This window comes from Salvelinus namaycush, chromosome 11, assembly GCF_016432855.1.
Source record: "Salvelinus namaycush isolate Seneca chromosome 11, SaNama_1.0, whole genome shotgun sequence".
NCBI lineage: Eukaryota > Metazoa > Chordata > Actinopteri > Salmoniformes > Salmonidae > Salvelinus > Salvelinus namaycush.
The window spans coordinates 38,300,676-38,326,267 of record NC_052317.1 but is presented as its reverse complement, the minus strand read 5'-3'; the positions used below and the strand labels follow the sequence as shown (position 1 = coordinate 38,326,267).

The 25,592-nt window shown below is 51.3% G+C and overlaps 1 protein-coding gene across 1 annotated transcript in view; it reads right to left on the bottom strand.

Annotated features, from left to right (window-relative positions):
* Positions 1-499: 499 nt before the first annotated feature.
* The window catches only part of LOC120056143 (hippocampus abundant transcript 1 protein-like), a 63,077-nt gene continuing 37,984 nt past the window's right edge, over positions 500-25,592 (bottom strand). Inside the window, exons 10-12 of the mRNA XM_039004346.1 lie at positions 21,993-22,090; positions 4,027-4,193; positions 500-3,672 (exon numbers count right to left, since the gene is read on the bottom strand). Of these exons, the coding sequence (XP_038860274.1) occupies positions 3,460-3,672; positions 4,027-4,193; positions 21,993-22,090 (478 nt within the window). The 3' untranslated portion in view covers positions 500-3,459. The remainder of the gene's footprint in view (positions 3,673-4,026; positions 4,194-21,992; positions 22,091-25,592) is intronic.

Sequence of the window (25,592 nt, the reverse complement as noted above, 5' to 3'; positions counted from 1 at the left end):
CCTATGTGGTGTACTACTTTTGACCAGGGCCCATATGGTGCCAGTTGAGACACACAGGTAGAACAGAAAATCAGAGTTAATGGCCTCACTGCTAACCCAGTTGAAATTACAAATAGTATGTTTGGTTGGCATAACAACATGTATTGCTTAGAACATTAAATTATGCTAGTGATGTCATCTATTGATAACATTTAAACAAAATTAACAGCTTATTGTTAAATTGAACTGACCATTGAGAAATTAGTTTTTAAACGCAAAGCTGAACATTCAATAAATCCCCAAAATGTTGAAGAAATCCACAACTAAAAACATTGGAACATCTAAGTGTTAAAAGCTTTTAAAAAAATTAAGTAGTCAAACAAATTAACAAAAACAAACAAGATTGTGATCATGAAAAAGGAAACTATGACATATATATTATATTACTATCATGCACACGCACCCTCACACATAAGGATGGCTCTGTTGCGGAAAGACTGATACATGTTTGATAGTGTCTTGATGCTGTATTGTTTGTCCTTCATGTTCTAGTACATTAATGTTACCCCTTCCTTGTGTTTTTTTTGTCATAAATAATAATAACATTTTTAAAAAATGGCACAAAAAAGTTAATTTGACTAAATAGAAATTCTGAAAATGTCCAACATTTTGACACCAATCAGTTCTATTTGGTTATTTCAATGCACTTGAGGCTCATTTACAAAAAAAAAATCTATTGTTTCAAAAGTACAACAGCAAAGATTTACAGTAGTATCTGCAACACCTTTGCAGTCAGACACGGGAGCTAAAACCACATTTGCAGTCTTGTCTAATGCCACACAACATTTAACCTTTACTATCCTACCGCAGAACAACAAATGATATGAATTTTTACTGAACCTAATAATATTACCACAGACCGTTTTATTAACAATATCAGTGCTCACATTGATACCAACATTACAGATAAGGAAACTTATTCACTAAGTATCTTAGAGTAGGAGTGGCTGATCTTGGATCAGGTTGTCCCCCGACCATATAATCATATTCACTATGATCTAACAGGCAACACTGATCCTAGATCAGCACTCAAGACACTTTGTTAATAAAGAACCAGAAACCGTCTATGGTAAAGTTGTTAACAGAACTAAAGTCATGCCAGTCTGTGTGTTAACTACGGTTGTTAACAGAACTAAAGTCATGCCAGTCTGTGTGTTAACTACGGTTGTTAACAGAACTAAAGTCATGCCAGTCTGTGTGTTAACTACGGTTGTTAACAGAACTAAAGTCATGCCAGTCTGTGTGTTAACTACAGTTGTTAACAGAACTAAAGTCATGCCAGTCTGTGTTAACTACGGTTGTTAACAGAACTAAAGTCATGCCAGTCTGTGTGTTAACTACAGTTGTTAACAGAACTAAAGTCATGCCAGTCTGTGTTTTAACTACAGTTGTTAACAGAACTAAAGTCATGCCAGTCTGTGTGTTAACTACGGTTGTTAACAGAACTACAGTCATGCCAGTCTGTGTTAACTACAGTTGTTAACAGAACTAAAGTCATGCCAGTCTGTGTTAACTACAGTTGTTAACAGAACTAAAGTCATGCCAGTCTGTGTGTTAACTACAGTTGTTAACAGAACTAAAGTCATGCCAGTCTGTGTGTTAACTACGGTTGTTAACAGAACTAAAGTCATGCCAGTCTGTGTTTTAACTACAGTTGTTAACAGAACTAAAGTCATGCCAGTCTGTGTGTTAACTACGGTTGTTAACAGAACTAAAGTCATGCCAGTCTGTGTTTTAACTACAGTTGTTAACAGAACTAAAGTCATGCCAGTCTGTGTTAACTACGGTTGTTAACAGAACTAAAGTCATGCCAGTCTGTGTGTTAACTACGGTTGTTAACAGAACTAAAGTCATGCCAGTCTGTGTGTTAACAGAACTAAAGTCATGCCAGTCTGTGTGTTAACTACGGTTGTTAACAGAACTAAAGTCATGCCAGTCTGTGTGTTAACTACGGTTGTTAATAGAACTAAAGTCATGCCAGTCTGTGTTAACTACGGTTGTTAACAGAACTAAAGTCATGCCAGTCTGTGTGTTAACTACGGTTGTTAACAGAACTAAAGTCATGCCAGTCTGTGTGTTAACTACGGTTGTTAATAGAACTAAAGTCATGCCAGTCTGTGTTAACTACGGTTGTTAACAGAACTAAAGTCATGCCAGTCTGTGTTAACTACGGTTGTTAACAGAACTAAAGTCATACCAGTCTGTGTTAACTACGGTTGTGCCTAGATTCACATGGAAGAGGGTTGTGAGGAGTAGAATTAGAAAACAAGACTAAAATGACTTAAGGCTCCAATAGCAGCGAAAGCAACAATTACAGACCCACCTCAGACAACAGTCTTCATACAGGTTGTTGTAATATATTAAATATGAAGACAACATCACTTCCAAGGCAACCCTAGCCTTAAGTGATGAACAGGAAACATACCCAACCCAAAAGGTCCTGTACTGTCTGTCTGCTAGTCTAATGGAACAGACGACAGGAAGGTAAACATCGGAAAACTAAAGTGGTTTACACACAACTCAGCTAAATGTGATATTCAAATGGAATGGAGGTTGGTCAGTCAAATGCTAGGTTCAACTCCCTCTGGAAAAATCGTTAAAGGTTGATGTCTATTGTGCTGTCCCCATCTGGATGGGTAGTGGTTCTTAGATGGATCTTCAGAGGCTCTCAAGTTCTACAGTGTTTTCCTCCCAAATGGCACCCCATTCCCTTTATAGTGCACCAGAGGCTGGTCAAAAGTAGTGCACTATAAAGTGAATGGGGGGCCATTTTGGACGCATACAGTAACTTCTCTCCCAGCTTTGGACACACACACACACACAGAGGAAGACCTGCTTTCTCGTCTGCCACATTAAGACAATAAAATCAGTCACAACAGAAGTTTGGTAGCTTGTAAACTGGCCAGCAGAACTGACTCTCTAAGGGAAAGAACAGTTGTTGTCAGAGTGGGTTGCTTGGCTACATTGGTTGCATCACAAACGGTACCCTATTCCCTAGTGGTCCCTGGTCAAAAGAAGTGCACTATATAGGGACTAGGGTGCCATTTTGGATGAATAATTCACACAGTGCTTAGTAACAGTTCAGATAACCTTGGACCTTCACGCCAACCAGATCCCGCCCATGTGGGACGGATGGGTGTGCTGCATTGCTCTCTGGCAGGAACTCTACATTCCCACCTCCTTTATCCTCTTCCTGCTTCTCAAGACTCTCAGGGCAGAGATCAGCTCAACCAAGAGAGTCTCACTCACACACAACTCAGCTGCTTCAGATAAACCACAGCCCACGAGGTGTTCAGACACACACACACATCTTCCCTGCCCGAAGAAGAGGCCACTCATCTGGGTACATGTGTGAAAGTAATGGTTCACTTGTTTGGGCTCAGGGGGAGCAAGTGTGGAGTTTGTGCCCCCAGGCTGGCGTTATACACAGCTGCCATCCAGTAGCAGCTCCTTGCCCTCAGCCCCACTACTGGGAGGGCTGTGTGAGTGGCTCTGGGCCCCGTTGTTGTGTTTCTTGTAGCCTCCCGGCCGGACCCCCGGGCCACTGTGCTCTGGGATGAACAGGGCTACTAACAGAGAGAGCAGTACGGAGCACGCCCCGAACAGGAAGGGAGGGCCGGGGATGATGGAACTCTGGAGGAAGAGAGAGGGGGGGGGGGGGGGGGGGGCAGAGAAACTGATGATTAATGGGGAGGGTCTTTGTGAAAGGGGGATGTGTGTGTTTTAGCAAAGTGCCCAACAACAGTTCCTTCAGTCAGATGTACAGTAGGTAGGAGATTATGAATGGAGTGTCTGAAGGCTGAGACCTCCATGTTCTTATAGGCGAGTGACGCCATGATATCAAAACGGTTGGATCTAAATAGTGTCTGAATATATACTCCTATACCGTTGTCTCTCAGTCCTGTCCCATACACTCCTCCACGGTCTCACTTCGTCAGTGGGGTTAGCCGTGTGTGTGTGTGTGTCCTCTATCCTCAAAGGTCTCACCTCATCAGCAGGGTTGGCCATGTTAGGTTTGGGTTCTTTCCCAGGGCTGTCTACAGCGTCCAGATCAGTCAGCTCCACATGGAACAGGTAGAATATAAAGCCATAGAAGGCCGGGCCAAGCCCGTTACACAGACCACGGATACCTGTTATCACCCCCTGGACAACACCTAGGAGACGGAAACAAAGACATTCAATCAAGATGCACTTTGTTAGGGCTGGGTGGTCGACCCCATTTTACTAAATACCAGTATTGATGCATGGATCAGTTTGGGTTTTTCCTTTGCATACCGCTATTTCAATGTTTGGTTTGTTACATGTAAAATAAATGTAATAACTGAGTAAACAAACTCAAATGATGGTAATCGTCTGTTCCTACCAGCAGTAAGAGGGCACTGACAGTCGTCTGTTCCTACCAGCAGTAAGAAGGCACTGACAGTCTGTTCCTACCAGCAGTAAGAGGGCACTGACAGTCGTCTGTTCCTACCAGCAGTAAGAGGGCACTGACAGTCTGTTCCTACCAGCAGTAAGAGGGCACTGACAGTCGTCTGTTCCTACCAGCAGTAAGAAGGCACTGACAGTCTGTTCCTACCAGCAGTAAGAGGGCACTGACAGTCGTCTGTTCCTACCAGCAGTAAGAGGGCACTGACAGTCTGTTCCTACCAGCAGTAAGAGGGCACTGACAGTCGTCTGTTCCTACCAGCAGTAAGAGGGCACTGACAGTCTGTTCCTACCAGCAGTAAGAGGGCACTGACAGTCGTCTGTTCCTACCAGCAGTAAGAGGGCACTGACAGTCTGTTCCTACCAGCAGTAAGAGGGCGCTGACAGTCGTCTGTTCCTACCAGCAGTAAGAGGGCGCTGACAGTCGTCTGTTCCTACCAGCAGTAAGAGGGCGCTGACAGTCGTCTGTTCCTACCAGCAGTAAGAGGGCGCTGACAGTAGTCTGTTCCTACCAGCAGTAAGAGGGCGCTGACAGTAGTCTGTTCCTACCAGCAGTAAGAGGGCGCTGACAGTAGTCTGTTCCTACCAGCAGTAAGAGGGCGCTGACAGTAGTCTGTTCCTACCAGCAGTAAGAGGGCGCTGACAGTAGTCTGTTCCTACCAGCAGTAAGAGGGCGCTGACAGTAGTCTGTTCCTACCAGCAGTAAGAGGGCGCTGACAGTAGTCTGTTCCTACCAGCAGTAAGAGGGCGCTGACAGTCGTCTGTTCCTACCAGCAGTAAGAGGGCGCTGACAGTCGTCTGTTCCTACCAGCAGTAAGAGGGCGCTGACAGTCGTCTGTTCCTACCAGCAGTAAGAGGGCGCTGACAGTCGTCTGTTCCTACCAGCAGTAAGAGGGCGCTGACAGTCGTCTGTTCCTACCAGCAGTAAGAGGGCGCTGACAGTCGTCTGTTCCTACCAGCAGTAAGAGGGCGCTGACAGTCGTCTGTTCCTACCAGCAGTAAGAGGGCGCTGACAGTCGTCTGTTCCTACCAGCAGCAAGACGGCGCTGACAGTCGTCTGTTCCTACCAGCAGCAAGAGGGCGCTGACAGTCGTCTGTTCCTACCAGCAGCAAGAGGGCGCTGACAGTCGTCTGTTCCTACCAGCAGCAAGAGGGCGCTGACAGTCGTCTGTTCCTACCAGCAGTAAGAGGGCGCTGACAGTCGTCTGTTCCTACCAGCAGTAAGAGGGCGCTGACAGTCGTCTGTTCCTACCAGCAGTAAGAGGGCGCTGACAGTCGTCTGTTCCTACCAGCAGTAAGAGGGCGCTGACAGTCGTCTGTTCCTACCAGCAGTAAGAGGGCGCTGACAGTCGTCTGTTCCTACCAGCAGTAAGAGGGCGCTGACAGTCGTCTGTTCCTACCAGCAGTAAGAGGGCGCTGACAGTCGTCTGTTCCTACCAGCAGTAAGAGGGCGCTGACAGTCGTCTGTTCCTACCAGCAGTAAGAGGGCGCTGACAGTCGTCTGTTCCTACCAGCAGTAAGAGGGCGCTGACAGTCGTCTGTTCCTACCAGCAGTAAGAGGGCGCTGACAGTCGTCTGTTCCTACCAGCAGTAAGAGGGCGCTGACAGTCGTCTGTTCCTACCAGCAGTAAGAGGGCGCTGACAGTCGTCTGTTCCTACCAGCAGTAAGAGGGCGCTGACAGTCGTCTGTTCCTACCAGCAGTAAGAGGGCGCTGACAGTCGTCTGTTCCTACCAGCAGTAAGAGGGCGCTGACAGTCGTCTGTTCCTACCAGCAGTAAGAGGGCGCTGACAGTCGTCTGTTCCTACCAGCAGTAAGAGGGCGCTGACAGTCGTCTGTTCCTACCAGCAGTAAGAGGGCGCTGACAGTCGTCTGTTCCTACCAGCAGTAAGAGGGCGCTGACAGTCGTCTGTTCCTACCAGCAGTAAGAGGGCGCTGACAGTCGTCTGTTCCTACCAGCAGTAAGAGGGCGCTGACAGTCGTCTGTTCCTACCAGCAGTAAGAGGGCGCTGACAGTCGTCTGTTCCTACCAGCAGTAAGAGGGCGCTGACAGTCGTCTGTTCCTACCAGCAGTAAGAGGGCGCTGACAGTCGTCTGTTCCTACCAGCAGTAAGAGGGCGCTGACAGTCGTCTGTTCCTACCAGCAGTAAGAGGGCGCTGACAGTCGTCTGTTCCTACCAGCAGTAAGAGGGCGCTGACAGTCGTCTGTTCCTACCAGCAGTAAGAGGGCGCTGACAGTCGTCTGTTCCTACCAGCAGTAAGAGGGCGCTGACAGTCGTCTGTTCCTACCAGCAGTAAGAGGGCGCTGACAGTCGTCTGTTCCTACCAGCAGTAAGAGGGCGCTGACAGTCGTCTGTTCCTACCAGCAGTAAGAGGGCGCTGACAGTCGTCTGTTCCTACCAGCAGTAAGAGGGCGCTGACAGTCGTCTGTTCCTACCAGCAGTAAGAGGGCGCTGACAGTCGTCTGTTCCTACCAGCAGTAAGAGGGCGCTGACAGTCGTCTGTTCCTACCAGCAGTAAGAGGGCGCTGACAGTCGTCTGTTCCTACCAGCAGTAAGAGGGCGCTGACAGTCGTCTGTTCCTACCAGCAGTAAGAGGGCGCTGACAGTCGTCTGTTCCTACCAGCAGCAAGAGGGCGCTGACAGTCGTCTGTTCCTACCAGCAGCAAGAGGGCGCTGACAGTCGTCTGTTCCTACCAGCAGCAAGAGGGCGCTGACAGTCGTCTGTTCCTACCAGCAGCAAGAGGGCGCTGACAGTCGTCTGTTCCTACCAGCAGTAAGAGGGCGCTGACAGTCGTCTGTTCCTACCAGCAGTAAGAGGGCGCTGACAGTCGTCTGTTCCTACCAGCAGTAAGAGGGCGCTGACAGTCGTCTGTTCCTACCAGCAGTAAGAGGGCGCTGACAGTCGTCTGTTCCTACCAGCAGTAAGAGGGCGCTGACAGTCGTCTGTTCCTACCAGCAGCAAGCGGGCGCTGACAGTCGTCTGTTCCTACCAGCAGCAAGAGGGCGCTGACAGTCGTCTGTTCCTACCAGCAGTAAGAGGGCGCTGACAGTCGTCTGTTCCTACCAGCAGTAAGAGGGCGCTGACAGTCGTCTGTTCCTACCAGCAGTAAGAGGGCGCTGACAGTCGTCTGTTCCTACCAGCAGTAAGAGGGCGCTGACAGTCGTCTGTTCCTACCAGCAGTAAGAGGGCGCTGACAGTCGTCTGTTCCTACCAGCAGTAAGAGGGCGCTGACAGTCGTCTGTTCCTACCAGCAGTAAGAGGGCGCTGACAGTCGTCTGTTCCTACCAGCAGTAAGAGGGCGCTGACAGTCGTCTGTTCCTACCAGCAGTAAGAGGGCGCTGACAGTCTGTTCCTACCAGCAGTAAGACGGCGCTGACAGTCGTCTGTTCCTACCAGCAGTAAGACGGCGCTGACAGTCGTCTGTTCCTACCAGCAGCAAGACGGCGCTGACAGTCTGTTCCTACCAGCAGTAAGACGGCGCTGACAGTCGTCTGTTCCTACCAGCAGCAAGACGGCGCTGACAGTCGTCTGTTCCTACCAGCAGCAAGACGGCGCTGACAGTCGTCTGTTCCTACCAGCAGCAAGACGGCGCTGACAGTCGTCTGTTCCTACCAGAAGCAAGAGGGCGCTGACAGTCGTCTGTTCCTACCAGCAGCAAGACGGCGCTGACAGTCGTCTGTTCCTACCAGCAGCAAGACGGCGCTGACAGTCGTCTGTTCCTACCAGAAGCAAGAGGGCGCTGACAGTCTGTTCCTACCAGCAGCAAGAGGGCGCTGACAGTCTGTTCCTACCAGCAGTAAGACGGCGCTGACAGTCGTCTGTTCCTACCAGCAGTAAGACGGCGCTGACAGTCGTCTGTTCCTACCAGCAGTAAGACGGCGCTGACAGTCGTCTGTTCCTACCAGCAGTAAGACGGCGCTGACAGTCGTCTGTTCCTACCAGCAGCAAGACGGAGCTGACAGTCGTCTGTTCCTACCAGCAGTAAGAGGGCGCTGACAGTCGTCTGTTCCTACCAGCAGTAAGAGGGCGCTGACAGTCGTCTGTTCCTACCAGCAGTAAGACGGCGCTGACAGTCGTCTGTTCCTACCAGCAGCAAGACGGCGCTGACAGTCGTCTGTTCCTACCAGAAGCAAGACGGCGCTGACAGTCTGTTCCTACCAGAAGCAAGAGGGCGCTGACAGTCTGTTCCTACCAGAAGCAAGAGGGCGCTGACAGTCTGTTCCTACCAGAAGCAAGAGGGCGCTGACAGTCTGTTCCTACCAGCAGCAAGAGGGCGCTGACAGTCTGTTCCTACCAGCAGTAAGAGGGCGCTGACAGTCTGTTCCTACCAGCAGTAAGAGGGCGCTGACAGTCGTCTGTTCCTACCAGCAGCAAGCGGGCGCTGACAGTCGTCTGTTCCTACCAGCAGTAAGAGGGCGCTGACAGTCGTCTGTTCCTACCAGCAGTAAGAGGGCGCTGACAGTCGTCTGTTCCTACCAGCAGTAAGAGGGCGCTGACAGTCGTCTGTTCCTACCAGCAGCAAGAGGGCGCTGACAGTCGTCTGTTCCTACCAGCAGCAAGAGGGCGCTGACAGTCGTCTGTTCCTACCAGCAGCAAGAGGGCGCTGACAGTCTGTTCCTACCAGCAGCAAGCGGGCGCTGACAGTCGTCTGTTCCTACCAGCAGCAAGCGGGCGCTGACAGTCGTCTGTTCCTACCAGCAGTAAGAGGGCGCTGACAGTCGTCTGTTCCTACCAGCAGTAAGAGGGCGCTGACAGTCGTCTGTTCCTACCAGCAGTAAGACGGCGCTGACAGTCGTCTGTTCCTACCAGCAGCAAGACGGAGCTGACAGTCGTCTGTTCCTACCAGCAGTAAGAGGGCGCTGACAGTCGTCTGTTCCTACCAGCAGTAAGAGGGCGCTGACAGTCGTCTGTTCCTACCAGCAGTAAGACGGCGCTGACAGTCGTCTGTTCCTACCAGCAGCAAGACGGCGCTGACAGTCGTCTGTTCCTACCAGAAGCAAGAGGGCGCTGACAGTCTGTTCCTACCAGAAGCAAGAGGGCGCTGACAGTCTGTTCCTACCAGCAGCAAGAGGGCGCTGACAGTCTGTTCCTACCAGCAGTAAGAGGGCGCTGACAGTCTGTTCCTACCAGCAGTAAGAGGGCGCTGACAGTCGTCTGTTCCTACCAGCAGCAAGCGGGCGCTGACAGTCGTCTGTTCCTACCAGCAGCAAGAGGGCGCTGACAGTCGTCTGTTCCTACCAGCAGTAAGAGGGCGCTGACAGTCGTCTGTTCCTACCAGCAGTAAGAGGGCGCTGACAGTCGTCTGTTCCTACCAGCAGCAAGACGGCGCTGACAGTCTGTTCCTACCAGCAGCAAGAGGGCGCTGACAGTCTGTTCCTACCAGCAGTAAGAGGGCGCTGACAGTCTGTTCCTACCAGCAGCAAGCGGGCGCTGACAGTCGTCTGTTCCTACCAGCAGCAAGAGGGCGCTGACAGTCGTCTGTTCCTACCAGCAGTAAGAGGGCGCTGACAGTCGTCTGTTCCTACCAGCAGCAAGACGGCGCTGACAGTCGTCTGTTCCTACCAGCAGCAAGACGGCGCTGACAGTCGTCTGTTCCTACCAGCAGCAAGAGGGCGCTGACAGTCTGTTCCTACCAGCAGTAAGAGGGCGCTGACAGTCGTCTGTTCCTACCAGCAGTAAGAGGGCGCTGACAGTCGTCTGTTCCTACCAGCAGCAAGACGGAGCTGACAGTCGTCTGTTCCTACCAGCAGTAAGAGGGCGCTGACAGTCGTCTGTTCCTACCAGCAGTAAGAGGGCGCTGACAGTCGTCTGTTCCTACCAGCAGTAAGACGGCGCTGACAGTCGTCTGTTCCTACCAGCAGCAAGACGGCGCTGACAGTCGTCTGTTCCTACCAGAAGCAAGAGGGCGCTGACAGTCTGTTCCTACCAGCAGCAAGAGGGCGCTGACAGTCTGTTCCTACCAGCAGTAAGAGGGCGCTGACAGTCTGTTCCTACCAGCAGTAAGAGGGCGCTGACAGTCGTCTGTTCCTACCAGCAGCAAGCGGGCGCTGACAGTCGTCTGTTCCTACCAGCAGTAAGAGGGCGCTGACAGTCGTCTGTTCCTACCAGCAGTAAGAGGGCGCTGACAGTCGTCTGTTCCTACCAGCAGTAAGAGGGCGCTGACAGTCGTCTGTTCCTACCAGCAGCAAGAGGGCGCTGACAGTCGTCTGTTCCTACCAGCAGCAAGAGGGCGCTGACAGTCTGTTCCTACCAGCAGCAAGCGGGCGCTGACAGTCGTCTGTTCCTACCAGCAGCAAGCGGGCGCTGACAGTCGTCTGTTCCTACCAGCAGTAAGAGGGCGCTGACAGTCGTCTGTTCCTACCAGCAGTAAGAGGGCGCTGACAGTCGTCTGTTCCTACCAGCAGTAAGACGGCGCTGACAGTCGTCTGTTCCTACCAGCAGCAAGACGGAGCTGACAGTCGTCTGTTCCTACCAGCAGTAAGAGGGCGCTGACAGTCGTCTGTTCCTACCAGCAGTAAGAGGGCGCTGACAGTCGTCTGTTCCTACCAGCAGTAAGACGGCGCTGACAGTCGTCTGTTCCTACCAGCAGCAAGACGGCGCTGACAGTCGTCTGTTCCTACCAGAAGCAAGAGGGCGCTGACAGTCTGTTCCTACCAGAAGCAAGAGGGCGCTGACAGTCTGTTCCTACCAGCAGCAAGAGGGCGCTGACAGTCTGTTCCTACCAGCAGTAAGAGGGCGCTGACAGTCGTCTGTTCCTACCAGCAGTAAGAGGGCGCTGACAGTCGTCTGTTCCTACCAGCAGCAAGCGGGCGCTGACAGTCGTCTGTTCCTACCAGCAGCAAGAGGGCGCTGACAGTCGTCTGTTCCTACCAGCAGTAAGAGGGCGCTGACAGTCGTCTGTTCCTACCAGCAGTAAGAGGGCGCTGACAGTCGTCTGTTCCTACCAGCAGCAAGACGGCGCTGACAGTCGTCTGTTCCTACCAGCAGCAAGAGGGCGCTGACAGTCTGTTCCTACCAGCAGCAAGAGGGCGCTGACAGTCTGTTCCTACCAGCAGCAAGCGGGCGCTGACAGTCGTCTGTTCCTACCAGCAGCAAGAGGGCGCTGACAGTCGTCTGTTCCTACCAGCAGTAAGAGGGCGCTGACAGTCGTCTGTTCCTACCAGCAGCAAGACGGCGCTGACAGTCGTCTGTTCCTACCAGCAGCAAGAGGGCGCTGACAGTCGTCTGTTCCTACCAGCAGCAAGAGGGCGCTGACAGTCTGTTCCTACCAGCAGTAAGAGGGCGCTGACAGTCGTCTGTTCCTACCAGCAGTAAGAGGGCGCTGACAGTCGTCTGTTCCTACCAGCAGTAAGAGGGCGCTGACAGTCGTCTGTTCCTACCAGCAGCAAGAGGGCGCTGACAGTCGTCTGTTCCTACCAGCAGTAAGAGGGCGCTGACAGTCGTCTGTTCCTACCAGCAGCAAGACGGCGCTGACAGTCGTCTGTTCCTACCAGCAGTAAGAGGGCGCTGACAGTCTGTTCCTACCAGCAGCAAGCGGGCGCTGACAGTCGTCTGTTCCTACCAGCAGTAAGAGGGCGCTGACAGTCGTCTGTTCCTACCAGCAGTAAGAGGGCGCTGACAGTCGTCTGTTCCTACCAGCAGTAAGAGGGCGCTGACAGTCTGTTCCTACCAGCAGTAAGAGTGCGCTGACAGTCTGTTCCTACCAGCAGTAAGAGGGCGCTGACAGTCTGTTCCTACCAGCAGTAAGAGGGCGCTGACAGTCTGTTCCTACCAGCAGTAAGAGGGCGCTGACAGTCTGTTCCTACCAGCAGTAAGAGGGCGCTGACAGTCGTCTGTTCCTACCAGCAGCAAGAGGGCGCTGACAGTCGTCTGTTCCTACCAGCAGCAAGAGGGCGCTGACAGTCTGTTCCTACCAGCAGTAAGAGGGCGCTGACAGTCTGTTCCTACCAGCAGCAAGCGGGCGCTGACAGTCGTCTGTTCCTACCAGCAGTAAGAGGGCGCTGACAGTCGTCTGTTCCTACCAGCAGTAAGAGGGCGCTGACAGTCGTCTGTTCCTACCAGCAGTAAGAGGGCGCTGACAGTCGTCTGTTCCTACCAGCAGTAAGAGGGCGCTGACAGTCGTCTGTTCCTACCAGCAGCAAGACGGCGCTGACAGTCGTCTGTTCCTACCAGCAGCAAGACGGCGCTGACAGTCGTCTGTTCCTACCAGCAGTAAGAGGGCGCTGACAGTCGTCTGTTCCTACCAGCAGTAAGAGGGCGCTGACAGTCGTCTGTTCCTACCAGCAGTAAGAGGGCGCTGACAGTCGTCTGTTCCTACCAGCAGTAAGAGGGCGCTGACAGTCGTCTGTTCCTACCAGCAGTAAGAGGGCGCTGACAGTCGTCTGTTCCTACCAGCAGTAAGAGGGCGCTGACAGTCGTCTGTTCCTACCAGCAGTAAGAGGGCGCTGACAGTCGTCTGTTCCTACCAGCAGTAAGAGGGCGCTGACAGTCGTCTGTTCCTACCAGCAGTAAGAGGGCGCTGACAGTCGTCTGTTCCTACCAGCAGTAAGAGGGCGCTGACAGTCGTCTGTTCCTACCAGCAGTAAGAGGGCGCTGACAGTCGTCTGTTCCTACCAGCAGTAAGAGGGCGCTGACAGTCTGTTCCTACCAGCAGTAAGAGTGCGCTGACAGTCTGTTCCTACCAGCAGTAAGAGGGCGCTGACAGTCTGTTCCTACCAGCAGTAAGAGGGCGCTGACAGTCTGTTCCTACCAGCAGCAAGAGGGCGCTGACAGTCGTCTGTTCCTACCAGCAGCAAGAGGGCGCTGACAGTCGTCTGTTCCTACCAGCAGCAAGAGGGCGCTGACAGTCTGTTCCTACCAGCAGTAAGAGGGCGCTGACAGTCTGTTCCTACCAGCAGCAAGCGGGCGCTGACAGTCGTCTGTTCCTACCAGCAGTAAGAGGGCGCTGACAGTCGTCTGTTCCTACCAGCAGTAAGAGGGCGCTGACAGTCGTCTGTTCCTACCAGCAGTAAGAGGGCGCTGACAGTCGTCTGTTCCTACCAGCAGCAAGACGGCGCTGACAGTCGTCTGTTCCTACCAGCAGCAAGACGGCGCTGACAGTCGTCTGTTCCTACCAGCAGTAAGAGGGCGCTGACAGTCGTCTGTTCCTACCAGCAGTAAGAGGGCGCTGACAGTCGTCTGTTCCTACCAGCAGTAAGAGGGCGCTGACAGTCGTCTGTTCCTACCAGCAGTAAGAGGGCGCTGACAGTCGTCTGTTCCTACCAGCAGTAAGAGGGCGCTGACAGTCGTCTGTTCCTACCAGCAGTAAGAGGGCGCTGACAGTCGTCTGTTCCTACCAGCAGTAAGAGGGCGCTGACAGTCGTCTGTTCCTACCAGCAGTAAGAGGGCGCTGACAGTCGTCTGTTCCTACCAGCAGTAAGAGGGCGCTGACAGTCGTCTGTTCCTACCAGCAGTAAGAGGGCGCTGACAGTCGTCTGTTCCTACCAGCAGTAAGAGGGCGCTGACAGTCGTCTGTTCCTACCAGCAGTAAGAGGGCGCTGACAGTCGTCTGTTCCTACCAGCAGTAAGAGGGCGCTGACAGTCTGTTCCTACCAGCAGTAAGAGTGCGCTGACAGTCTGTTCCTACCAGCAGTAAGAGTGCGCTGACAGTCTGTTCCTACCAGCAGTAAGAGGGCGCTGACAGTCTGTTCCTACCAGCAGTAAGAGGGCGCTGACAGTCTGTTCCTACCAGCAGTAAGAGGGCGCTGACAGTCGTCTGTTCCTACCAGCAGCAAGAGGGCGCTGACAGTCGTCTGTTCCTACCAGCAGCAAGAGGGCGCTGACAGTCGTCTGTTCCTACCAGCAGCAAGAGGGCGCTGACAGTCGTCTGTTCCTACCAGCAGCAAGAGGGCGCTGACAGTCGTCTGTTCCTACCAGCAGCAAGACGGCGCTGACAGTCGTCTGTTCCTACCAGCAGTAAGAGGGCGCTGACAGTCTGTTCCTACCAGCAGCAAGCGGGCGCTGACAGTCGTCTGTTCCTACCAGCAGTAAGAGGGCGCTGACAGTCGTCTGTTCCTACCAGCAGTAAGAGGGCGCTGACAGTCGTCTGTTCCTACCAGCAGTAAGAGGGCGCTGACAGTCGTCTGTTCCTACCAGCAGTAAGAGGGCGCTGACAGTCGTCTGTTCCTACCAGCAGTAAGAGGGCGCTGACAGTCGTCTGTTCCTACCAGCAGTAAGAGGGCGCTGACAGTCGTCTGTTCCTACCAGCAGTAAGAGGGCGCTGACAGTCGTCTGTTCCTACCAGCAGTAAGAGGGCGCTGACAGTCGTCTGTTCCTACCAGCAGTAAGAGGGCGCTGACAGTCGTCTGTTCCTACCAGCAGTAAGAGGGCGCTGACAGTCGTCTGTTCCTACCAGCAGTAAGAGGGCGCTGACAGTCGTCTGTTCCTACCAGCAGTAAGAGGGCGCTGACAGTCGTCTGTTCCTACCAGCAGTAAGAGGGCGCTGACAGTCGTCTGTTCCTACCAGCAGTAAGAGGGCGCTGACAGTCGTCTGTTCCTACCAGCAGTAAGAGGGCGCTGACAGTCGTCTGTTCCTACCAGCAGTAAGAGGGCGCTGACAGTCGTCTGTTCCTACCAGCAGTAAGAGGGCGCTGACAGTCGTCTGTTCCTACCAGCAGTAAGAGGGCGCTGACAGTCGTCTGTTCCTACCAGCAGTAAGAGGGCGCTGACAGTCGTCTGTTCCTACCAGCAGTAAGAGGGCGCTGACAGTCTGTTCCTACCAGCAGTAAGAGGGCGCTGACAGTCTGTTCCTACCAGCAGTAAGAGGGCGCTGACAGTCTGTTCCTACCAGCAGTAAGAGGGCGCTGACAGTCGTCTGTTCCTACCAGCAGCAAGAGGGCGCTGACAGTCGTCTGTTCCTACCAGCAGCAAGAGGGCGCTGACAGTCGTCTGTTCCTACCAGCAGCAAGAGGGCGCTGACAGTCGTCTGTTCCTACCAGCAGCAAGAGGGCGCTGACAGTCGTCTGTTCCTACCAGCAGCAAGAGGGCGCTGACAGTCGTCTGTTCCTACCAGCAGCAAGAGGGCGCTGACAGTCGTCTGTTCCTACCAGCAGTAAGAGGGCGCTGACAGTCGTCTGTTCCTACCAGCAGTAAGAGGGCGCTGACAGTCGTCTGTTCCTACCAGCAGTAAGAGGGCGCTGACAGTCGTCTGTTCCTACCAGCAGTAAGAGGGCGCTGACAGTCGTCTGTTCCTACCAGCAGTAAGAGGGCGCTGACAGTCGTCTGTTCCTACCAGCAGTAAGAGGGCGCTGACAGTCGTCTGTTCCTACCAGCAGTAAGAGGGCGCTGACAGTCGTCTGTTCCTACCAGCAGTAAGAGGGCGCTGACAGTCGTCTGTTCCTACCAGCAGTAAGAGGGCGCTGACAGTCGTCTGTTCCTACCAGCAGTAAGAGGGCGCTGACAGTCGTCTGTTCCTACCAGCAGTAAGAGGGCGCTGACAGTCGTCTGTTCCTACCAGCAGTAAGAGGGCGCTGACAGTCGTCTGTTCCTACCAGCAGTAAGAGGGCGCTGACAGTCGTCTGTTCCTACCAGCAGTAAGAGGGCGCTGACAGTCGTCTGTTCCTACCAGCAGTAAGAGGGCGCTGACAGTCGTCTGTTCCTACCAGCAGTAAGAGGGCGCTGACAGTCGTCTGTTCCTACCAGCAGTAAGAGGGCGCTGACAGTCGTCTGTTCCTACCAGCAGTAAGAGGGCGCTGACAGTCGTCTGTTCCTACCAGCAGTAAGAGGGCGCTGACAGTCGTCTGTTCCTACCAGCAGTAAGAGGGCGCTGACAGTCGTCTGTTCCTACCAGCAGTAAGAGGGCGCTGACAGTCGTCTGTTCCTACCAGCAGTAAGAGGGCGCTGACAGTCGTCTGTTCCTACCAGCAGTAAGAGGGCGCTGACAGTCGTCTGTTCCTACCAGCAGTAAGAGGGCGCTGACAGTCGTCTGTTCCTACCAGCAGTAAGAGGGCGCTGACAGTCGTCTGTTCCTACCAGCAGTAAGAGGGCGCTGACAGTCGTCTGTTCCTACCAGCAGTAAGAGGGCGCTGACAGTCGTCTGTTCCTACCAGCAGTAAGAGGGCGCTGACAGTCGTCTGTTCCTACCAGCAGTAAGAGGGCGCTGACAGTCGTCTGTTCCTACCAGCAGTAAGACGGCGCTGACAGTCGTCTGTTCCTACCAGCAGCAAGACGGCGCTGACAGTCGTCTGTTCCTACCAGCAGCAAGACGGCGCTGACAGTCGTCTGTTCCTACCAGCAGCAAGACGGCGCTGACAGTCGTCTGTTCCTACCAGCAGCAAGAGGGCGCTGACAGTCTGTTCCTACCAGCAGTAAGAGGGCGCTGACAGTCGTCTGTTCCTACCAGCAGTAAGAGGGCGCTGACAGTCGTCTGTTCCTACCAGCAGTAAGAGGGCGCTGACAGTCGTCTGTTCCTACCAGCAGTAAGAGGGCGCTGACAGTCGTCTGTTCCTACCAGCAGTAAGAGGGCGCTGACAGTCGTCTGTTCCTACCAGCAGTAAGACGGCGCTGACAGTCGTCTGTTCCTACCAGCAGCAAGACGGCGCTGACAGTCGTCTGTTCCTACCAGCAGCAAGACGGCGCTGACAGTCGTCTGTTCCTACCAGCAGCAAGAGGGCGCTGACAGTCGTCTGTTCCTACCAGAAGCAAGAGGGCGCTGACAGTCTGTTCCTACCAGCAGTAAGAGGGCGCTGACAGTCGTCTGTTCCTACCAGCAGTAAGAGGGCGCTGACAGTCGTCTGTTCCTACCAGCAGTAAGAGGGCGCTGACAGTCGTCTGTTCCTACCAGCAGTAAGAGGGCGCTGACAGTCGTCTGTTCCTACCAGCAGCAAGACGGCGCTGACAGTCGTCTGTTCCTACCAGCAGCAAGACGGCGCTGACAGTCGTCTGTTCCTACCAGCAGCAAGACGGAGCTGACAGTCGTCTGTTCCTACCAGAAGCAAGACGGAGCTGACAGTCGTCTGTTCCTACCAGCAGTAAGAGGGCGCTGACAGTCGTCTGTTCCTACCAGCAGTAAGAGGGCGCTGACAGTCGTCTGTTCCTACCAGCAGTAAGAGTGCGCTGACAGTCTGTTCCTACCAGCAGTAAGAGGGCGCTGACAGTCTGTTCCTACCAGCAGTAAGAGGGCGCTGACAGTCGTCTGTTCCTACCAGCAGTAAGAGGGCGCTGACAGTCGTCTGTTCCTACCAGCAGTAAGAGGGCGCTGACAGTCGTCTGTTCCTACCAGCAGTAAGAGGGCGCTGATAGTCGTCTGTTCCTACCAGCAGCAAGAGGGCGCTGACAGTCGTCTGTTCCTACCAGCAGCAAGAGGGCGCTGACAGTCGTCTGTTCCTACCAGCAGCAAGAGGGCGCTGACAGTCGTCTGTTCCTACCAGCAGCAAGAGGGCGCTGACAGTCGTCTGTTCCTACCAGCAGTAAGAGGGCGCTGACAGTCGTCTGTTCCTACCAGCAGTAAGAGGGCGCTGACAGTCGTCTGTTCCTACCAGCAGTAAGAGGGCGCTGACAGTCGTCTGTTCCTACCAGCAGTAAGAGGGCGCTGACAGTCGTCTGTTCCTACCAGCAGTAAGAGGGCGCTGACAGTCGTCTGTTCCTACCAGCAGTAAGAGGGCGCTGACAGTCGTCTGTTCCTACCAGCAGTAAGAGGGCGCTGACAGTCGTCTGTTCCTACCAGCAGTAAGAGGGCGCTGACAGTCGTCTGTTCCTACCAGCAGTAAGAGGGCGCTGACAGTCGTCTGTTCCTACCAGCAGTAAGAGGGCGCTGACAGTCGTCTGTTCCTACCAGCAGTAAGAGGGCGCTGACAGTCGTCTGTTCCTACCAGCAGTAAGAGGGCGCTGACAGTCGTCTGTTCCTACCAGCAGTAAGAGGGCGCTGACAGTCGTCTGTTCCTACCAGCAGTAAGAGGGCGCTGACAGTCGTCTGTTCCTACCAGCAGTAAGAGGGCGCTGACAGTCGTCTGTTCCTACCAGCAGTAAGAGGGCGCTGACAGTCGTCTGTTCCTACCAGCAGTAAGACGGCGCTGACAGTCGTCTGTTCCTACCAGCAGCAAGACGGCGCTGACAGTCGTCTGTTCCTACCAGCAGCAAGAGGGCGCTGACAGTCGTCTGTTCCTACCAGAAGCAAGAGGGCGCTGACAGTCTGTTCCTACCAGCAGCAAGAGGGCGCTGACAGTCGTCTGTTCCTACCAGCAGTAAGAGGGCGCTGACAGTCGTCTGTTCCTACCAGCAGTAAGAGGGCGCTGACAGTCGTCTGTTCCTACCAGCAGTAAGAGGGCGCTGACAGTCGTCTGTTCCTACCAGCAGTAAGAGGGCGCTGACAGTCGTCTGTTCCTACCAGCAGTAAGAGGGCGCTGACAGTCGTCTGTTCCTACCAGCAGTAAGACGGCGCTGACAGTCTGTTCCTACCAGCAGCAAGACGGCGCTGACAGTCGTCTGTTCCTACCAGCAGCAAGACGGCGCTGACAGTCGTCTGTTCCTACCAGCAGCAAGACGGAGCTGACAGTCTGTTCCTACCAGCAGCAAGAGGGCGCTGACAGTCGTCTGTTCCTACCAGCAGTAAGAGGGCGCTGACAGTCGTCTGTTCCTACCAGCAGTAAGAGGGCGCTGACAGTCGTCTGTTCCTACCAGCAGTAAGAGGGCGCTGACAGTCGTCTGTTCCTACCAGCAGTAAGAGGGCGCTGACAGTCGTCTGTTCCTACCAGCAGTAAGAGGGCGCTGACAGTCGTCTGTTCCTACCAGCAGTAAGAGGGCGCTGACAGTCGTCTGTTCCTACCAGCAGTAAGACGGCGCTGACAGTCGTCTGTTCCTACCAGCAGCAAGACGGCGCTGACAGTCGTCTGTTCCTACCAGCAGCAAGACGGAGCTGACAGTCGTCTGTTCCTACCAGAAGCAAGACGGAGCTGACAGTCGTCTGTTCCTACCAGCAGTAAGAGGGCGCTGACAGTCGTCTGTTCCTACCAGCAGTAAGAGGGCGCTGACAGTCGTCTGTTCCTACCAGCAGTAAGAGTGCGCTGACAGTCTGTTCCTACCAGCAGTAAGAGGGCGCTGACAGTCTGTTCCTACCAGCAGTAAGAGGGCGCTGACAGTCGTCTGTTCCTACCAGCAGTAAGAGGGCGCTGACAGTCGTCTGTTCCTACCAGCAGTAAGAGGGCGCTGACAGTCGTCTGTTCCTACCAGCAGCAAGAGGGCGCTGACAGTCGTCTGTTCCTACCAGCAGCAAGAGGGCGCTGACAGTCGTCTGTTCCTACCAGCAGCAAGAGGGCACTGACAGTCGTCTGTTCCTACCAGCAGTAAGAGGGCACTGACAGTCGTCTGTTCCTACCAGCAGTAAGAGGGCACTGACAGTCGTCTGTTCCTACCAGCAGTAAGAGGGCACTGACAGTCGTCTGTTCCTACCAGCAGTAAGAGGGCACTGACAGTCGTCTGTTCCTACCAGCAGTAAGAGGGCACTGACAGTCGTCTGTTCCTACCAGCAGTAAGAGGGCACTGACAGTCGTCTGTTCCTACCAGCAGTAAGAGGGCACTGACAGTCGTCTGTTCCTACCAGCAGTAAGAGGGCGCTGACAGTCGTCTGTTCCTACCAGCAGTAAGAGGGCGCTGACAGTCGTCTGTTCCTACCAGCAGTAAGAGGGCGCTGACAGTCGTCTGTTCCTACCAGCAGTAAGAGGGCGCTGACAGTCGTCTGTTCCTACCAGCAGTAAGAGGGCGCTGACAGTAGTCTGTTCCTACCAGCAGTAAGAGGGCGCTGACAGTTGACAACCGCTAATCAGCTAGCAAGAGCTTTGGGTGCACATTAACCTTTTCCATGAATAATGCCTGTGAACAGAACATCCCTGGTCATCCCTATTGCCTCTGATCTGGTAGACTCACTAAACAGAGAACATCCCTGGTCATCCCTTCTAGCCTCTGATCTGGTAGACTCACTAAACAGAGAACATCCCTGGTCATCCCTTCTAGCCTCTGATCTGGTAGACTCACTAAACAGAGAACATCCCTGGTCATCCCTTCTAGCCTCTGATCTGGAGGACTCACTAAACAGAGAACATCCCTGGTCATCCCTTCTAGCCTCTGATCTGGTAGACTCACTAAACAGAGAACATCCCTGGTCATCCCTTCTAGCCTCTGATCTGGTAGACTCACTAAACAGAGAACATCCCTGGTCATCCCTTCTAGCCGCTGATCTGGTAGACTCACTAAACAGAGAACATCCCTGGTCATCCCTTCTAGCCTCTGATCTGGTAGACTCACTAAACAGAGAACATCCCTGGTCATCCCTTCTAGCCTCTGATCTGGTAGACTCACTAAACAGAGAACATCCCTGGTCATCCATATTGCCTCTGATCTGGTAGACTCACTAAACAGAGAACATCCCTGGTCATCCCTTCTAGCCTCTGATCTGGTAGACTCACTAAACACACATGCTTTTTTTGTAAATGATATCTCAATGTTGGAGTGCCATCTGGTTTGTTTAATATAAGGAATTTGAAATTAATTTCTAAATTTACTTTTGATACTTCTGTATATTTTAAACCAAATACTTTTACTCATGTAGAATTTTACTGGGTGACTTTTACTTGAGTCATTTTCCAATAAGGTATCTTTACTTTTACGCAAGTATGATTGTTGGGTACTTTTTCCACCACTGCCTGTGAGTTGTAACTAGTGGCATAGCACCCCAAAACATATACAGACATTAATTTGTGTTACGGTATTGAAAATCATACCATTGGTATTTGGAAATACCCCCGTATGCGGTATAAACGGTACATCTTCCAAGTCGAGGAAGGACCACACAACATATCGTGTCACTCCAAGTTTACTTCGATATGATGGTTATCAACATGTGTGCGTAAAGGTGTTTCCACCTCTCATAATACCTTTTACCCACACAAAAAAAGATACCATTTTGTCTAGCGTGTTTTGTTTTGTCAGCATTTGGAAAGTTTACAGACAAATTTGCTGTTTCCATCAGGCCTGTCGTGACATTTCTTTATCTGACATGTACTTTACCCGCATAAAAAAAAGTTGGATAGAAACATGTTCAGAGGAAAATAATAATTCTGATAATGAAAAATTTGGTTGAAGTTTTATATTGAACAGTATAAAACAAAATCAGAAGAGAGCAAGCCTCATTGAAATCACTTATAATTTATGCGTTTCCACGAACTACTCAGAAAACATAGAACTTTTATTATTATTAAAAAATAAAAAAAATAATAAATATATATATATATATAGTCAAATACTGTCAAAAATGTTGCAATATGATATTTGGGGCATATTGCCCAGCCCAACTTTCCGCTACTGCGTTTCCCTATATAACTGACATATTCACTACAATGGTCTTGAATATGTAATGTTGCAATCTTGAGAGCAAGTTTGAGACTAAGCATTGTACATGATCTGGAATAAAACTTCAGATCTGAGAAAGAGGGGGTTTATTTATGATTGGGCAGTCTCATATTGAGGCTAATACAGTTTTTGGTAGCATTAGCTTACCCTGCTGGTCGGGGTCTGCGTTGCGGGACACGATGGCACTGACGGCTGGGAACGTGATGCTAGACATGGCTGCTACCGCTCCTGCTGCCCACATCATCCTGATCGGAGAGAGACAACACACACACATCGTTACACACACACACACTAGAGCCCTGCACAAGAGTTGAATTTTAAAGACCGAGCCCTACCCATGCCCCGTGACATTCAGGCTCTACCATACCCAGGCCTGATTGTTTCTGCTAAATTTAAAGCCCGGCCCGAAACCACTTCCTCTGTTAGTAAATCCATTAGGTGCTCTCTAGGTCTGTCACTCGCTCCCTGTGCGCAGGCAGCTCGCCCTGCATGCACTTTGCTAATGGCGGCTCTGGGTCTGTGAGTAGCCATAGCAACGGCTCCACTTGGCCTGCTCAATGAAGAGACATTGTTAGCTATTTTTAAAATCACTCAACTGACAAAACTCAAGGAGCATTATTTTCTGTGAAATAATTTCTCCTGTTTTATATCTGACGAGGTTGAAGCACTTCTGACACCATGTTGTGATTTTAGTCAGATATGACTGTACTGTGCAGCAGAGCACGTGCAAATGGCTCAGCTTCAAAATGTTACTGATCAATTTAGTGATAGAGTCCTGCCCGTAACCTAGATATTGATGCGAAAACCAGGCCCTACCCGTAACCTAGATATTGATGAGAAAACCAGGCCCTACCCGTAACCTAGATATTGATGAAAAACAGGCCCTACCCAGCCCTAATCCCGATGTATAATGTTGGCGTCTGTCGGGCTTGGGTCAGGTAGCAGTCATCACACACACACACGGTGGGAAATTAACTTTAGTCCACCAGGTACATTTAAAAGAAATCGTCCAGCCACTGATTGTTTTTAAAATCAGCCAAAATATTTTCTGCCATTATTACACCCCAAAAAATATAACGAATGAGCATGTATTACTAGTGTGAAGTAAATGGGGTATATTGCTTAATTTAAGGACCTGCTTAATTTAGGGACCTGGGTCTTTTAACCAATGCATGTTAAAATAAATAATTTAGATACAATAGTAAAACCAGATGAACAGTTCTACAACTGAACATCACTAATCAACAAAGTCCCTTCCCTGCCACAAAATGAGTGATAGGGCTAATGTATTACCCTAGTTCAGAGCTCTAAGCTGACAACGAGCAGATTTTTTTCGCAAAAAATGTTGTGGTGTCCAATTGGTAGTTACAGTCTTCCCTCATCCCTGCAACTCCAGTACGGACTCGGGAGAGGCGAAAGTCGAGAGCCATGCGTCCTCCGAAACAGAACCCAACCAAGCCACACTGCTTCTTGACACAATGCCCACTTAACCCGGAAGCCAGCCGCACCAATGTGTCGGTGGAAACACTGGCGACCGTGTCAGGGAGCACTGCGCCCGGCCCACCACAGGAGTTGCTAGTGTGCGATGGGACAAGGACGTCCCTGCCGGCCAAACCCTGGACGACGCTGGGAAAATTGTGGGCCGCCCCGTGGGTCTCCCGCTCGCGGCCAGCTGCGACAGAGCCTGGACTCGAACCCAGAAACTCTAGTGGAACAGCTAGCAATGTGATGCAGTGCCTTAGACCACTGCGCCACTCAGGAGGCCCCTAGATGATGTGTTCATAAGTAGAAATCTAGAAGCATTAAAGTATGTGTGTTTTAATGATAAGAAATGACTAAAGGTTAATGAATAAAAGTTATGCGCGATCCATGCTCAATCATTAGGTGAGACAAAAATGTTCAGCTGCCCATTTAAAAAGAAAAATACTAAATCCTATCATTTACAGTGTATATTTCTCGTGAATACATTTTTACATTTGTCGTTATCACAAGGTTGGTAGCAACATATGGATATCGTTTGTGGATATCTGTTGCAGCTCAAGTCTACTACAAAACCCACAATGCAATGCTCTCTATGTGCTGGGTAGCTAGCTAGCAAACGTAGCTACACACTAGGGGATGTGAAACATTTTGCTTGACATTTAAAAAAACAGCCATTTATCAGTTCACAATGCAGAATAATGGTCCTATTACATATGTATGACCGCTAGGGCTGGGCAATTAAGTTGTATACAACTAGTGGGTCTAATCCTGGATGGTGATTGGTTAAAACCGCATTCCAGCCGGTGTCTATTCCACAAGTTACCACCGGCTAAAGCTATGACTTCGAAATGCCTATTTACTCTGTTCCATCTCACTGCGCAATCCACTGTCATCAGCCCAGCCAGGCAATTTATAAACTTGATCTCCACTATAAAAAGCATCTAGACATTATCTCCCATTGCTTTTAGAGTAGCATTTGGTTTTCAACAGCGGAGATTTGTAGAAACCTTGCGGTCTGCCTCTGACATTTGCAACATCGTTTTAATATTCAAATTCAATCTCCAGCTGTCCAATAGTAATGAAAGTTTCAGGAGTTGGGAAGAAAGACAGGCAGGCAGCGTTTCTTAGCCAGTCGAAATCATGAATCAGCCGGCATAATTTTTATGGATATATACAAAGAAATGTCAATAGAAAACAGGTAAAATTAAACTAAAACGTCATTGCAGCTTCAGTTGTTGGCTAGTTCCTCAGAACAACAGAGTCATAAGAGAGTACATTTTCTATGCCAGGTAAAATCGCGCTTCATTAGCTCATTGTTATGAATGTATCCAAATGAATGTCACTAGAAACTGCTTAAAAAAACACAAATGTAGCTACTTTGTTGTTATTCTGGCTGCACTGGCTGACGTGAATAAGTTAGCCGCAGTTGGCTAGCTAGCAAGCAAGGAATAAGAACTTATGGCAATGTGAGCCAGTATGACAATGGAACATTTAGAATGAACGACTGGGTTGTGTCCATAAATACAGAACAAAAAAAACTGAACGACTGCGCCACGTCTGGCAACCGAACCAATAGAACGAACGACCAGCCGGCTTGGATACCAACCTAAAATGTGCGTCGGGACAATATCTCGCGGAAGGATGAAATCGTATGAATAAATCCATCAAAATAATGTTTATGAAAATATTATGGCAATGTAATGTAAAACATTATTTGAATACGTTGGTAACCTGTTATAAAAGTGATAATGCCCTCGAAACCGATGTTTGGAGGATATATTGGCATGGTTTTGCGGCCCGAGACGAATCCTCCAAACACCGGCTTTGAGGGCATTTTAACTTAAACTTCTACCGCAACCCTTTACAGACATAGAACACAGCTACAGTAACATGTCCATAGAGACAATTGAGAACTTTACAATTTAAAAAAAGTGCTGCATCAGTTCTGTACCTTTTCAGACAGTAGAACAAATGACCGTCATCAGCAACCATCACTCCTGTGTTCCAATGACACGTTGTGTTAGCTAATCCAAGTTGATCATTTTAAAAAGGCTAATTGATCATTAGAAACCCTTTTGCAATTAAGTTAGCGCAGCTGAAAACTGTTGTGCTGATTAAAGAAGCAATACAACTGGCCTTCTTTAGACTAGTTGAGTATCTGGAGCATGAGCATCTGTAGGTTCGATTACAGGCTCAAAATGGCCAGAAACAAACTACTTTCTTCTGAAACTCATCAGTCTATTCTTGATCTGAGAAATGAAGGCT